Below are 17414 nucleotides of genomic sequence, written 5' to 3'. Positions count from 1 at the left end.
TCATCATCATCATCATCATCATCATCATCATCACTACCATGTCAGGGTCACCAATGTCACAACTCACATGGTTGTATATGAATATAATATACACACAACACCATAAAATATCATCAGTCATCACGTTATGTCCTTATTTATTTGGTACATTTCAAAGCGATTTATTAAATTCGATTTATTAAAAGTACATTTTTTTGTATTAACAAAAAAATGTACTTAATGTTGTTTCAAAATACATAATATTTTAAGTAAGTACCACAAAATTGAATATGTTCGTAAAGGTTGAATTTGTTACTTATGAGTAACAAATTCAACCTTTACTCCAGTGTGTAAGGCACACTTTTGGGTTGGACTGAAGGAAACGGGGCACTATGGAAAAAAGACATAAAAATTTTTCGTCAAAATTTTAACCTCTTATAACCACCCTTTTTTTGAATATACCAATCGATAGGGGGCGCCAAGGGGAGTAAGAAAGCTCAGATAAACTTTTCTCAAAAATCAAAAATTTTGACGACAAAAATACAACCCCCTATGACCACCCCTTTTTATTATACCAATCGATAGGGGGCGCCAAGGGAAGCAAAAAAGCTAAGATAAACTTTTCTCAAAAATCAACCCCTGTCGAATGACAGGCCGAAATGTTATGTATGGCGAAAATACTTAGAAAAATTTGGCTAAGGTTTAGGAACCTACGTCAATTAAATGTTGGTGACACGGGTTAAGGAGGATTGTTTTGGGTGAGAAAAACTCCTACTTACCTTTTCTTCAAATGTGAATTTCTTCTAAACTCTCCATTTAGAAGAAATTCACATTTGAGATTTTCGTAATCTTCAGATAAGATCATCTGTTTTCTGATGTTTACGAAGTATTTTTAAGGCATTTCAAGGCTGTGATGAGTGGGTCTTACTTAACTACTCAGCCACGGATACCGAAGGGGGGGGGGGGGGGACGCGGGGGCGCAGTCGAAGTCGAATTGAAGTCGGTGCCAGTTCCAATACCTTCAAATATTCTGTCAGAGAACTAAAGATTCAGCTATCTGGTACCGACTTCAAAATGATGAAGATTGAGTACAGAAATAGTTGAGGTTTAGCCGAATTCGGAAAAAGGCACTATTAGATAGGAAAAATTATTTAATACTTTTTAGTTCATATTATAAGGATGTTATTATTGTTTTTACCTTGGAAGTCGGTTTTAATTTTTTGTTAAAAATTATAATATACGAAACTAAATGACGCCCTCTGCAACTCTGTTCGACAAAATTATTTTATCGCGGAGGACCTTACATTTTCCGGGATTAAAAGGATCCTATGTCCTTTCCGTGGCTTTCAATCTCTATACCAAATTTCAGCAAAATCGGTTCAACGGTTTGAGCATGGTAACAGACAGACAGACAGTCAGACACACTTTCGCATTATAATATTAGTATGGACTGTGATTCTTTGGTGTTCTGACTGTGGTGTTATTTAGATATTTTAACTGTCTGAAATTAGTAACAGTATTCCAGAAACATGTCATTTTGTTTCAACCAAAAAATGTTTATTATAATAATATCATCACTTTTGTCGGTGTTATAGTTATAGAGGTTCGCATAGGTATACCTATGTATAGAGGTAAAAAGGTTTCAAAGCAATGAATAAAAGTTTTTATCTCGGTTGTATGGACTAAACAATAGTGCAAAATGTTTTGTTCAAACAATAATAGAAAAACAGCGTTATATTTTTAACTACAGTTCCTTGAAAGCGATTGAATTTTACTGTAGACTTCAATTCAATTCGGTTTTTCTCGCCGGGCTAGTGATAATGCTTTCAACCTACTGGTAGACATACATTGTAGACTCTTAAATATTTTTATCTATTAAAACGACTAAACGAGTATTAATTTACCATCAAAGAAATTGATTTAATAGAAACATGGTGGCACCTAAGTCATTTTGTCGTGCTAAGTTAGGTCGACGTAAATTGTTGTCTATTTTGTCTATCAGCTTAGGCTTCTTACAGACGAACTGCACTTGCCAACGGCAGATACAGCTGCAGACGTCGACAATTAATGCCATTCGTCTGTAGGAAACCTTAGTTTGAAGAATTACAACAGGCACCTGCCCATGAATCAATTTATCTGATCGTACACAATATAAGACGTGTATCCGACAAAATATGGGTGCCATTTTACATTCGACCATCTCTATTTTACATTCGACCATCTTTACTTATTGTATCTACCCAGTGGCGTGGCAAGACCTAAATTTGATGTGGGCAAGATATATTTTGCTAGGCCCCTAATGGATGACGCAAAAAGACATATTTTGTTTAGAGAAAGAATTATCTGTATCTCTTTTTTTTAATTTTAATATACGTGGGAGAGCCATGCTTCGGCACGAATGGGCCGGCTCGACCGGAGAAATACCACGTTCTCACAGGAAACCGGCGTGAAACAGCGCTTGCGCTGTGTTTTGCCGAGTGAGTGAGTTTACCGGAGGCCCGATCCCCAATTCCCTTCCCTACCCTCCCCTATTCCCTTCCCTACCCTACCCTCCCCTATTACCCTATTCCCTCTTAAAAGGCCGGCAACGCACCTGCAGCTCTTCTGATGCTGTGAGTGTCCATGGGCGACGGAAGTTGCTTTCCATCAGGTGACCCGTTTGCTCGTTTGCCCCCTTATTTCATTTAAAAAAAAAAAGTTTATTTTAATTTTATTAGAGTGAGTAGGTATAGTAAAGATTTTAAGCCTTATTTTGTGGTGAAGTCACTCATTGGCCCTGGCAGAATACCAGTGCAGCGAGCTAGCTTGCTGCGTATAGCTGAGCCTGGGCCAATTTTGACATCAACACAATATATGTATTGTAGGTACCGTATTGTAGAAATATGCTCTTCAGCTGTAATAATGTTTGATCTACATGTGTTGTGTGGTGATAAAATAAACATATTCTTATTCTTTTCTCTGTATAAATAAATATAATATGATATTTTTGCAAATAAACAAAACGAGTGTTCGATCACTCTTTCGTAACGTTCACGTCACGCATTTGCCAGCTTACTCCCCAGGTCAATTTATTATAAAGAAGTTTCACTTCAAAAACTCACCACAAGTGTACACCACTTTCAGGTAGCTCTTGGTCTCCGGTCTGCAGGGTGTGCCGAAAGTCTTGCTGTTGGCGACGACCTGGCAGCGGCGTTTCCCGTGACACAGCTGCATCACAGTCTCCACCGCGTATTGAGCCGTGCACGCTGAAACAGAACTTTCGTGACTACCCTCATATTCAATTCCTGTTATTAACTTATCCTACTATTCTATTTACTACCCAGCTCATATTCAATTCCAGCGGGGCTAAAATGGTCGCTTTGGAGAATCATATTATGAATCATAATATTATGATTTTTTTTTTAAATCGCAAAATGGTCACTCTATTTGTAATTCATGTCTAGTAATTCGTACTAATTTGACATTCGTCAGTTTGACAGTTTTGACAATTCAGTTTGATTGAGAGGCATTGCTAAATATGACCATTTTAGCCCCGCTGATCTTAACTTATCCTACTTCATCCTATTTAGGGCCTGTTTCACCACTTCCTGATAAGTGCCGGTTTAGGTTATCTACAACTTATCTGACAGATACTACATGCGCTATCCATCAGATAAGTTGTGGATCCAGCACTTATCAGGAAGTGGTGAAACAGGCCCTTCACCTTATTTTATCTTATCTCATCTGTCTCACCTGTTTCTATGGTGGACAAAAACAGACGAATACGAGTAAAGCTGCAGAGATTTTCAAACTGAATTTCGTAGTTCCATGGTTTCTTTGGGGTTTAACCAGACTCTGCCACGGAACCAGCAGCATGGAACCATGGTTACAAATGCTAGTTTGAATCATCGTAAGAAAGTTTTTTATTGCATCAGGAAGAACTCTGCCTAAACAGGGATGCCCTAGAGCTGTGCACTAGGCACATCGTCCCTGTGAAAGGGATTTGTTTAAGGTTTCATCATCTTTAAAGTTTGGGAGCATCTGGGCCTGCAGACAAGTGGCAAAGCGCTAACGCTAACGCTAACGCTAGCGCTACAAAATGTATGCGATTTGACATAAGTCATCGCTTCGCTAGCGAATACTAATGTCAAATCCATACATTTTGTAGCGCTAGCGTTAGCGTTTTGCCACTTGTCTACGGGGGCTGCTGTAGACTGCCCATGATAGATTTCACTTCGCGTAGAAAGTGTACTTCGAGCACACTTATACACGTCGACTACCCTCAGCTCAAGTCAATTCAGATTTCTTTTACCTCTGTCAAGACCTTAATGTCAACTTCATAAGGTTCATTTTCGAGGCTCCGAAGTTAATTACTGGTTTAGCCATCCACGCATCACGTGTCGGCCAAATTCGCATCGCCACACAAAGATGATTCGATCATTAATTTGATTGATCGTCGTACGTTACGCTTCGCTACGTTGCCAAGTGCGTGGTTACGTAAAACATAAAAATAAAATCGGCCAAGCGCGAGTCGGACTCACGCACGTAGGGTTCCGTACCGTTATAGAGCAAAAATTGTCCAAAATTTGTGTTTTTTGTATGGGAGCCCCCCTAATTTATTATTTTATTTTAATTTTATTCTTAATTATGAAATAATACATTTAGTTGAGCATTTTGTGAAAACTTAATTCTCCTACCTGTTGCCATTATTGATATTGAGCAAAAAAAAAATACGTTTGTTGTATGGGAGTCCCCATTAAATATTAACTTTATTTTGTTTTTAATATTTGTTATTATAGCGGCAACAGAAATACATAATCTGTGAAAAATTCAGAAGTCTAGCTACAGCAATTCTTGAGATACAGCCTGGAGACAGACAGACGGACAGACAGACATCGAAGTCTTAGTAATCCGTCGGGTCCGTTTGTACCCTTTGGGTACGGAACCCTAAAAAATCAGGAAAACTCATAAGGCCTCCCTTACTAAGATAATATTTATGACTTCTTACAGATGAACGGCACCTGTCGACGGCAGTCGACAACAGCCGTAGACAAGTGCCGTTCGTCATTCATACATGGTCCGCTTTTGTCTGGCGTATTGGAAAAGTCACACCACAGACTAAGACAACCGATAAGCTGCATAAATAACTTTATTAGTAACTATATGACGCCCTCAACTCCGTTGCGCCAAAAATCGTTTATCGCGCGAGAACCGTATATTTTCCCGGGATAAAAAGTATCCTATGTCCTTCCCCGGGGCTTAAAGTATATTCATACCAAATTTCAGCAAAATTGGTTCAGCGGTGTGGGCGAGAAGTGGTTACAGACAGACAGATAGACAGACAGACACACTTTCGTATTTATAATATTATAGTATGGATTGGTAAAGTCGATAAAAAGTTGAAAACTAATTAAACTCACAACGCCAATTTTATGATCTGCTAGACTAGATGACGCCCGCAATTTCGGTGCCGCGGTAACCGTGCATTATTCCGGGATAAAAAGTATCCTGCGTCCTTTTTCGGGACTCAAAGTATCTCCGTACCAAATTTCAGCTAAATCGGTTCAGCGGTTTGGGCGTCAAGAGGTAACAGACAGACAGGCACACTTTCACATTTATAATATTAGTATAAACTATGAAAGTATTACGACACTTAATTTATTAAAATCAGATAAATAAATCAGTAATTTAGGCGATATAAGTGTAACATGGGTGTAACAAACATATATGTGGGAGAGCCATGCTTCGGCACGAATGGGCCGGCTCGACCGGAGAAATACCACGTTTTCACAGAAAACCGGTGTGAAACAGCGCTTGCGCTGTGTTTCGCCGAGTGAGTGAGTTTACCGGAGGCCTAATCCCCTAACCTATTCCCCTCCCTACCTTCCCCTGTTCCCTTCCCTTCCCTCCCCTATTACCCCATTTCCCTCTTAAAAGGCCGGCAACGCACTTGCAGCTCTTCTTATGCTGCGAGTGTCCATGGGCGACGGATGTTGCTTTCCATCAGGTGACCCGTTTGCTCGTTTGCCCCCTTATTTCATAAAAAAAAAAACACAATATAAACTGTTACTGTCACAAAATATTTCTTTTATCTTTGCCAATATATATTTTTATCTTGTAATCCTAACCAAACCCATAATAACTCAACGATCACTGTCATAACGTCATAATCATGCCTCCGTTTTCGTTCGCTCGGAGTTCGGTCTTAGTTCTAAGAAGCTACGAGTATGTAAACCGAACCTTAGATTTTATAGCCGAAGTGCTCTAGAGAAGACATCCAAGTTACCGCTTTGCGATAGCTTATATTGAAATTCGTAGACTGAAAACATTGAGATACCATTCTATGGAAGGGTAACTTAGTCAAACAATTGGCTCTATAAACATTTTCTAGTAGGTTGTGATACAATTTTAATTGCTCTTAACTACGTTTTTATGACAGTAACAATCCGTACTTCCATACTTATCTTTTATCTTTAAACGAGCAATCTTGTATACCTAAATGTATATATATTATAATAATTGGAATCTCGGGATCGGCTCCAACGATTTTCATGAAATTTAGTATATAGGGGGTTTCGGGGGCGATAAATAGATCAAGCTAGGAATCATTTTTAGAAAATGTCATTTAATTCGTGTTTTATCGAATACCGAGCAAAGCACGGTCAAATAGCTAGTAATATTATGGATGCGAAAGTGTGTCTCTCTGTCTGTCTGTTACCTCTTCATGCTCTAACTGCTGAACCGATTTTACTCAAATTTGATATAGAGATACTTTAAGACCCGGGAAAGGGCATAGGATATTTTTTATCCCGGAAAAATTTACAGTTCCCACGTAATATACAAATTTTGGCGCAACGGAGTGGCGGGCGTCATCTAGTTAACCATATTTTTTTTTTTTTTTTTTTTTATGAAATAAGGGGGCAAACGAGCAAACGGGTCACCTGATGGAAAGCAACTTCCGTCGCCCATGGACACTCGCAGCATCAGAAGAGCTGCGCGTGCGTTGCCGGCCTTTTAAGAGGTAATAGGGGAGGGTAGGGATGGGAAGGGAAGGGAATAGGGGTGGGTAGGGAAGGAAATAGGGTAGGGGATTGGGCCTCCGGTAAACTCACTCACTCGGCGAAACACAGCGCAAGCGCTGTTTCACGCCGGTTTCCTGTGAGAACGTGGTATTTCTCCGGTCGAGCCAGCCCATTCGTGCCGAAGCATGGCTCTCCCACGTAATCCCTTAATAATATTATTTAAGCGGTCCAACATCTACGTGTTAGTGTAAACACCGTTATCCTTGAAACCATCAATTGAGCCCGTCAAAATGAACAACTTTTTCTATGAGAATAATGCTGGGAACTAAAAAAAAAAACGTCTACGTGTTAGTGTAAACACCGTTATCCTTGAAACCATCAATTGAGCCCGTCAAAATGAACAACTTTTTCTATGAGAACAATGCTGGGAACTAAAAAAAACGTCTTCATACGAAATACGAATACCCGGATCGGCAATTTGTTTCGGTATGAAGAGGGATTTTTTTGAGTTCCCAGCATTGTTCTCATAGAAAAAGTTGTTCATTTTGACGGGCTCATTTGATGGTTTCAAGGATAACGGTGTTCAACCTAACATCTTGTATAGGAGTTATCGTTCTATACTGCATTCTATTTCGATGACTGAAACGTAAGCCTATAAGCCTAAAAGACCTGTTTGTTCTTGGGTACAATAACCCCTACGGATAAAAAGATACTGTGAATACTGATATTATAGTTATGCAATGCAATCCCTGAAATCCAATGAAAATCCCTATCAGGTATGATAAAAGATTGGCTTGACAGCAATAGACAAATTATTGTTGTCGTGTCCGTAATCATTATTAGATACAACTATTGCATAGTTTTTTTTGCGGACTTTGAACGCAACGACCTAATCAAAGAATTCCATAACGAAAATAAACCTACCACCACCTTATATTATGTCAGTGACCACCACCTACTCCGGCCGTTGCCGCTCCACTGTGCCGGTCGGTGTGGCGTTGCCATGCATGTCGTTTCAGTTCGGCAGACTTCGGCACGGTGTTTGTGTGTGACTAGATGTATGCGAAATGTAATTGCATAAGTTGATAAAAAATGCTATGCAATAGCTTTACTGCGGCAGTCCAGTGTCACACACGTATTTTTACTATAACCAAATGTCAGGAATTACTAGTTTTTATTATTCGTAGGGAATTACTGACCCTAAAGAAATATTAATTCTTCAAGCCCCGTAAGAGCACCGGTGATCGCGACAATAATAGAATACAATAGCATTTCCAGGAATCTGCGATCGAAGTATTAATTAATATGTTTAATAATTATTATTATGTGAGTAAATCAATTGCATTTATCATTGCATATTTAAGTTAATTAAAAATATATAATATCTTAAAAGTTCTTGAAAAGCTGCTCTTTTCTTTGTACTCTCTCACTTTAGAAATTCAAAAATATTCCTGCCCAGCTAAGTGGACTTCAGTGTTTTAGTTTTGAGCACTTAGCTCTGTTGCTTCTCCACTTTTAATTAACACATAACATTTTAGAGCCTTCCTTTTGAGGCACAAGACTCCAACTTCATAATGACGTATAATTCCTTTTTGAGAGTACTTCTGAACGAATGCAACCTATTACAAGCAGGCCAAGCTACTTCACAAAGAACAATGTATCCTTACTTGTAATTGGCACCTTTCTTTTGTTCATTTTGCTCCAAAGAGGGCGTAGAGTACCTAGGAAATTATGGTAAACTAGATGTTGCATGCAGCTGTTGTTTATTGCCGTCTATTTTTCCGTCAAAACTAACATATTTTGTTCTTTCCACTCAAAGTATCTCGACAAGGTATAACAAAACTAAGATAGATAATAATTTAGGGTATGTGTTCCTTGTAGAGAGTTCAATGTGAAAGTAGCAGCACTTAATAACCAAAAAAAAAATCACTTTTGTATGGGGAAACTCTTGATGACGCTGGGGCGCATGGCCATACAAAAGTAAAAAAAATGTTTGGTCTTTCAACGCTGCTACTTTCATAGTGAACTCTTTACAAGGAACACGTACACACCCTAAAGTATATTATTTTTGTATTATATTTAATACTTAACACTTAGTTTTGTTACACCCTGTATATTGTACAATGATTAATATCTTGAGTCGGTTTATGTGTTTTAAAACACATTCATTGGAACGCAAACACCCGTCTTCTGTCGCAACTAAAAACTAAAAGTCACTAGCTTATTGGCTCTAGTTCATACGAAAAGAAATTTATAAATAAAAATAAAATGAGAACCAAACGTCCTGGGCTGGCCACGTTAGACACGTCATGCATCCCGACCGCCGCGCTGGGAGAAAAAACTATATCGACAGAGTGGTACCCTAAGACGGACGACGCAACCATGTCCGGCTAAGGAAAAGATGGCGCGCTGGAGTCATACCAACCAGGCTGTCTAACGGTGACGTAGAAGCGAGTAAAATAGAAGACCCCTGGAGAGGAACTACACTATTTCAATAAGCCACGAAAAGCCAGGAAAAGCCAAGAAAAGCCAAAAAACTCACTTCCTGCGTCTGCGGCCAAATGATGAACTTGTACGCCTTCGTCCCGTACATGGCATCGAAGATGACCACCCGGGAACGCGGATTGAATTAACTAAATAAGCACCTTTTGACTATAATAATTAGGCACATAATATTAGCTTAGCAACTTGCTCTCATCAGCGACTCCCTGCGTCTGCGGGCAGATGATGGACTCGTACGCCTTCCCCCTGCAGATGGTTTGAATATCACCATCCGGGAGTGCGGCTTGCATTAACTAAATTAGTACCTTTTGACAATAATAATAAAGCTCGTATCAGCTTAACAACTCACTCTCATCAGCGACTCCCTGCGTCTGCGGGCATATGATGGACTCGTACGCCTTCCTCCCGTACATTGCGTCGAAGATGACCACGCGGGAATGAGGGTTGCAGCTCAGCCGGATCACCTCGTCCTCACATGCTGTCTGACTCCGGAACTCGTCTGAAAGGAAAACTAATTTAGATCTTTATGCAGGAATTTAAAAAGCGTGGTAGTGTGTAGTGGTAAGCATTTGTACTAGAGTCTAGAGTGGGCTTAGTTTATCCTGAATTAAAGGTCACTTTGCAATGTGATGAGCCATTTAAAACTGGAGGAGGTAGCACATCACCGCGGGTGGCAAGTCCATAATTTCAATGTGTTACATCCTTTTTGTGTACCAAATAATGTTTAGATATTTTGAATAGCTCATTTAAATCGCCTCGTCACGTTCCAATGTAAACCGGCCACTAATAGGTGCCGTTCGCGTTCTTAGGCTCATATCACATCGAAATGGCAGCGCAGCGGCGCCGGCGACCGCGAGACTTTCCAAGTTTCTCAAGCGATATGTATTACAATAATGAAGATCAAGTTTATAAAATGCACTGCGCTGCGCTGCCATTTCGGTGTGATTTGAGCACAGACATATATCAAGATAGATACCGCATGTCGCTCCATTTGTATGAAAACGAGCGTGCCAATTTTTCCTACCACACCACCTACGTCACAGTATGACGTACCGATGATAAGAAACGTGTCCATTATCTAGGCTAATGTTTTTATTTGAATTTCTACAGCTCAATACGGCACTTTTAGGCATTTAGGCATTTTTAAAATTCCGATTGACGTCCGATTCCCATAGCAGACTAAAGAACAGACTTTCGAAAGACGAGCATTGCTCGCCGTTTGGAGACGCGATATGGTACGCGAAGTACATACACATGCGGTATCTATCTTGATCTATGTATGTGGATTTGAGCCTTAGAAGGTGGTCTCGTTTTTAAAAACAACTAATAATACAAGAGAAGGCGGTAAATTACACCTGAAGTGTTGCTACTGTGTAATTTCCAATAGCAACAAAAATCGAAAAATACTTACGTACGAGTACTTTTCAATAATATTATCATATTTAACTAGATGACGCCCGCAACTCCGTTGCGCCAAATTTGTTAATCGCGCTGGAACCGTAAATTTTTCCAGGATAAAAAGTATCCTATGTCTACGGCCAAATTTCAGCAAAATCGGTTCAGCGGTTTGACTGTGAAGGGTAAGAGACAGACAGACACACATTCGCATTAATAATATTAGTATGGTTACACGGCTTAGTTCATCTCATGATGAAATGAACTAAAATGTATATCACGATTACGCGGAAACTGGTAGAAACTACCAACTTCCATAAGTGCAGATCATAATCAACTGCGCGTGCCTTTCGCGGTATCACTTGAAATCAAACTGAGTCCTCTATTTGGTTTCCTGGTATTCTATGAATTGAACGCCTCTGTGGTCTAGTGGTATAGAGCGCGGCTCTTGACTCGGAGGTCGTGGGTTCGATTCCCACGTTGGAAACATGTTATTTCCAAGTCTGGTTAGGACAATGCAGGCTGATCACCTGATTGTCTGACAAGTAAGATGATCCATGCGTCGGATGGGCATGTAAAAAGTCGGTCCTGCGCCAGTCGTGTCGGTCTTCCGTCCCACTGGGTTATGAGAGTAAAGGAATAGAGAGTGCTCTTGTGTACTGCGCACACACTTGGGCACTATAAAATTACTCCTGCGTAGCTGGTCTGGTTTTCAATGAAATCGGCCACCGTCACCGAAACCGGTGTGGGAGCTATTATTATTATTATTATTATTATTATTCTATGAACCAATCTCTAGTTGGGTGATTTTTTATTCGAAAAATGAAGAATTTTTTTAAAAAGGAACTTAGGTTATCTTAATCAAAACATTTTGGTAGATCCAAACAAAAAAGGTGGAATATAGTAACCTTCTTACTCATGCTCATATTATAAATTAATATATTACGCATTAATTGCATTCATTCATAATATGATGCTAATATCACGCGAAAGTGTCTTTCTGGCTGTCTTTAACTTCTACATGATTTAACCGTTGAACTCAATGCTTAGTATGGAAATACTTTAGATCTCGGGAAAAGACAGTTTTTGGTCCAAACCATAAAGTTATTAAACCTAGCGGAATAGAGCAACAATCTCGAGCTGTCAAACGAAACCGAAATTGGTTTACATCTGTGTGTAAAAATATTATGTGTACGTATACACTTACACAAGCATGATTGAACATGAATTCTATGAGATTAAATTGTCAACGTGCCGATAAGTGCCGACTGGACGTCAAAAAAAGAGTTCTGCTGCCATGTATCACACGCCTCTTTTTACCACGCAGTGTTACTGATAGTGACATCTCTCTTGCTCAGGCCTTTGTTTCTCTATTCCGCCAGGTATATTAACTTTATGGTCCAAACTGTACGGTTACCTATATAAGTATATACTAACATCCCTGCAAACAAAACTGCGACAGACAGTACTTATAAGGTAAAACTAATTCAATAATTATAAATTAAAACCAAATTAAAAGAATTTTGTCAAAATGTAGACTCTATAATCGTTAACACTTTGTGAATGTAATGAATGGTGCTTAATGACTATTTAAAGTATTCGAAATTTAAATAGTATTAAACTACAAAGAGCCTATTGAAAACCACTTTAAATACCTTATGTACAGTATTTTATTGGTATTTAAAGTAAAAAACTCTTAATGCGCCCACCAACTTTTGATCGAAGTGCAATTTCGTTCATTAAGCCTTTTACAGACACAAAGGACGTATATTACATTACCAAGAGCCTGATGAAACATTTAAAATATAATATGAAAATACAGAAATAGCTTTCTCATATATATGTAATAAATTATATTACTTATATTAAAATCTTCATTGTTCGTCCTTTTATTTTGGGATATTCATCATTTTACATGTAATTTGACATTATTACTGTTTACGACTTAGATAAAAATAAGGATGACGCTGACAACTATAATATTTGTTTTGATTATTAATTTAAAACTACATCTGACGATAACCATTGATTAGTATCGAAACTGGTCGTGTATTTCATTCAAATTGATAAAAAATACGAAATATAGTAGAAAAAGTGCATGTAATTGGGTTTTAGTGTTTTATTAAATAACTAGCTGTCCCGGTGAACTTCGTGTCACTTTATTACCTTCCCTGGACTTCTACGAATATTTTAAGACTAAAATTAGCCCAATCCGTTCAGCCGTTTTCGAGTTTTAGCGTTACTAACACAATTGAAAATCCATTTTTATATATATAAGATAATATTAAATGAAACTAAAACACGCATTAATAAAATTACTTTATGAAAGCAACATAGAGTAGGATCCATTCAATTAAGGTCCATCAGAAGTGTAAAACACTTAGGCCAGTGTATAGTTTGAGAGCAAACAGCTACAAATGAGTAGTATTAATTTCAAGTAAAACAGGAAGCTTTCAACCCTTTCAACCCTTGTTCGAAATTCAAAACCGTCAATACGGTAAAAGCCTGTAGTGTTCATTAATCAATTAGTACGAGTATTTTATGAAACTACCTTTTGTGTTTGGACAGCGCAGACTGGCGATATTTGCAAAAAGAGGTGTGAAATAGTAAGCGACATAATTAAAAACTCATAAACTACCCTTCAATCAATAGCTCAACTAATTTTGTAATGATGAATGAAATTAGCTACCGCGATTCTCGAGACGCCGCCTGGTGACAAACAGACTGACAAAGAGCAAAAGTAATGCTGTACTGATTTACTCGGGTTCCATAGCCAAATAATTATAGCCAATAATAATAATTATTTGGGCTAATAATTATAATTATTATTAGCCCTATTAGGTATTGAACCCGAAAAAGCAGTCTATCAAAAGTTATAAACCTAATTTCACTAAAGTAACGCAAACAAAGTAAGAACGTTTGCCCCTTAACAAAGTCTATCTTTTCTTTACGTCGCCCGTATGCACCGAGCACTAAAATAATGAGAGCCGCACCTATGCCGCACCCGGCCGCGCCCGGCCACTGACCTGTCCGCTAATAAGGCATAAATCACATCATACACTCGCCCCTCATAAAACCATTGCCACGCGATTAGTGTATAACCCCCTTTATTTGATGGCGCCCAACGTGGGGCTCGAGATTTTTATTTCATATCAATTTTATGGATGTGTTCGGCTGACGTTTTATGAGAGAATCATATGCTATGTGTTATTGTATTATTTGATTGGATATATATAAAATATTGCTGCTACGATCGTGAAATTTGGAGATGTGTCTGTTCTATGGACAACAAAAATTTTTGAGAGCATCTACCCATTCATTTTAATATTTTACTTTAAAATCGTGAAGAAAAAGAGTTTTACTTATAGTGTTTTGTCCTCGTCCGATGCGTTAGAAAACTTGCTTGGAAAGGCTATAAACCGACAAAGAGTAAGCATACTATAACTAAAGGGACTTTTTTTATTTGTATGAGGTTACACGTACAATATTATTATTTTTATTTGCTTATCAAGTCTATTTGAAATAGTTTCACGTTATACTTAAACCTGAATTAAAAATTACTTGTGCTAATGATCACTATACCTAAGTAATTCAGTTCGTGGTCAAGTAATAACTTAGCGAAATTTCCAATTCAGTTAGTAATAACGTTTTAAGTACTCTGCGACCACAACAAACTCTTTCAGTTAAAACTTTCATAATCGAATTTTTATGATCAAAGTTTGCACCTAAGTATGAAGTTTGTGAATAAATAAATGCAAAATAATAAACCGATAGCTTTTCGGTCGTCTTTATGGATTGAAAATAAGCTTGGTATACAAAATATAATGTACTTACTTTTATTTAAACATGAAATCTTGCCGAAATTAAAATACTGAAACTACTTTTGCCTTGCAATATTGATTTAGCATTGTGGTTAGATTAGATAGCACAAAGCACGACGAGGACCGGATAGTCTGATCCCCATATCTTTTCAAACTACAAACGAAATGTCAAACCAGCGTAAAACGCATTTGGATTGGTTAAAATTCTAAAAGACAGTCATTTGACATATACAAGGAAACTATAATGATATTTGATAGAAAATGAACTAGATCGTACAAGGAAGGAAGCTGCATTAATATTTCATAAAAATTGTTGAATCAGGTTATAGGCTAGAATCAATAATTGGGATGATGACAAGGTCAAAGATTAGCAGATTTTAAAAATAAAATAAAGAAACGGTAAAAAATAATTTGTATTTCCAAAATTTCAGTTTGATAACTTTAGTATTTTTTTTTTGTTATGGGCCTTCAAAGTCAGATAGATAAGTCGATTTGTTTTTACATAAATTAACTATATTATAATTATTTACCATTCGATAGCTTATGCAATGAAACCACTTTAATAATATTTAATATACTTACATAATATTATTATCGAACAAAGTTCTCTCCCGATGCGTACAAACTACACAATGATGACGTCATCATTTATATTTTATTAGATTTTTGAATTGTGATATCTTGGAAAGTTTTCAAGCTAATAGAGTAATTATTATTTCACCGATGTTTCTACTTTAAATGATCCTACTTTTAATGGTAAAATTTGTCATCATACCTATTACCACAATAGCCATAACTACCAGTAGTTCGACTGCAAAGAAACGGACAGGTTTCAATATCTGTCAAATTCGTCGGGTTTCACTAGGATTATGAATGGATTGTGCCTCGCGCTGGCTGATATAATTTATTTTTAAATATTTAAAATAAAGATTTCAAAATTGGATTCTGACTATTTTAATCGCATGTGCCAAAACACAAACAACAAAACGACCAAAGAGGAACACGTCAATCGAATATGTCATATTTTTAAATTCGTAGATAACAAGTTAACAACCCTAGCGACGATTTTCGTCATAATACGTCAAATTTAAAAATTTCAACATCAGTTCTGAGTCGGTATACTCTATCATTCTGTCTACTCTGCTATTACCTTTCAAAGTCTTAAACCTGTCGTCGAAATGCTAGCGTACTAAAATTTTTATGGCGAAAATAATCTATTAATTTGAATAAAAGGAAATTCGAAGTACCCGGTTCGAGGAATTAGGTTTTCATTTCCTTGTAGCCTTTTAAAGAGTGTAAAATTTCATTTTCCTCACTTCGGGAAATTTAATAACAAATTATTGAGACGAAACGATTATGATGTAAAGGAGTAAAATGTTTACTAAAATTCTTTAGATATTTTTGTGAGTTGCACCAGAGATATTAAGAAATACCTAGACGGGTACGTTAATAATTATATTTTCTCAACTGAATTTGACATAACCTGACCAAATTACGTGGGTCTTTTAAATCAATTACTCTGATAGCATCATCATAGAAACTAACCATAGGCAAATGGTAGACCTAATATTATGTTAAGGCCCAATTTCACCAACGTCTGTTAGTGTTAACAGCTTGTTAAAATATCATGTCTTCTCTTTCATTCATATGAAAAGCGAAAGAGGTAACGTGATACTAATCCGAGCATTAACTTTAACAGTCGTTGGTGAAATTGGGTCTAAATGGTGTAATGTCAAGTCAATGCTAGCCGTCATATTCTGTCCATTCATACCTGGGGTTGACAACAAAAGTACTAGGTCTACTTATGAATCAACTCGTCTGACCGTACAATGTACCATCGAGGAAATTGATTCCTAGGCAGTCAACAGACCAACGTCATTTGGTCGGATCGTGTCAATTTAATGTTAATACTTAATTCTGATCTGTCGGCTGGGTTTGACGTAAGGCGACCAAAGAACGTAGGTCCGTCTGCATAGGAATCAACTTATCTGATAGTACATTATATTTCACCATGACCCATTCCCATTCAAATTCAAATAAGATAGCGTAAAAGACTTAAAATATCACCTATGTTTATTTATATAATAATATATTTACATAATAAAGAGATAGCATCCAGAGAATTAAATTAAGTTAACCCTCTAAGCGCGTAGCTCCAATTTATACGTCATACATTATAAAGGTCTTTGATAGTGTTAACAAATTTAATTTATTACCCGACGTGCGTAAACGACCCCACGTACACACCTTGGCAATGAGTGAGCACACGAGTAGAGAGAAGACTTCAAACGAATGCGAAAGAATGCTGTTTATTTTTTATTTTTCTCGTGTAACGTGTAACATTATTTGACAGAATGAAAATGAAAATTGTGGCAGTCATTGAGGTGAAGATATAAACTTTGATTGCTTTAGCGGGCCCTAGACGATGAATTTTAAATTACCAATATCACGTATTGTCCAATATTATTGACCGTCTGGGGTTGACATTTAACGCCAATAGCTTCGTCCACACTGTGCCTTTTTCTGTTCGTCAAGGGCATGCGTTATAGCGCAGTCAACAGCGAACGTGAGGCATGCCCGCGACGCATGCCCTGTGACGGTATCCAAAACTTTCGCTTTGTTATTAAAAATGACAGTTGGCGTTGCGTTCGTTGACGCATTCAGTCATTGAATGCGCCAAAACGAAAGTTGAATGAAAGAAGATGACTAAAATTGA

The 17414-nt window shown here is 37.6% G+C and overlaps 1 protein-coding gene across 1 annotated transcript in view; it reads right to left on the bottom strand.

The window, feature by feature from the left end:
• LOC121732726 (protein eva-1 homolog C-like) overlaps positions 1–17414 on the bottom strand; it is a 54120-nt gene that overhangs the window by 6295 nt on the left and 30411 nt on the right. The window contains exons 4-5 of the mRNA XM_042122680.1: positions 9832–9981; positions 3081–3224 (exon numbers count right to left, since the gene is read on the bottom strand). Coding sequence (XP_041978614.1) covers positions 3081–3224; positions 9832–9981 — 294 coding nt within the window. The remainder of the gene's footprint in view (positions 1–3080; positions 3225–9831; positions 9982–17414) is intronic.

The sequence above is a fragment of the Aricia agestis genome, chromosome 12 (genome assembly GCF_905147365.1).
Source record: "Aricia agestis chromosome 12, ilAriAges1.1, whole genome shotgun sequence".
Lineage (NCBI taxonomy): Eukaryota > Metazoa > Arthropoda > Insecta > Lepidoptera > Lycaenidae > Aricia > Aricia agestis.
The sequence above is the reverse complement of the archived record's forward strand: the minus strand, read 5'-3'. Positions and strand labels throughout refer to the sequence as shown.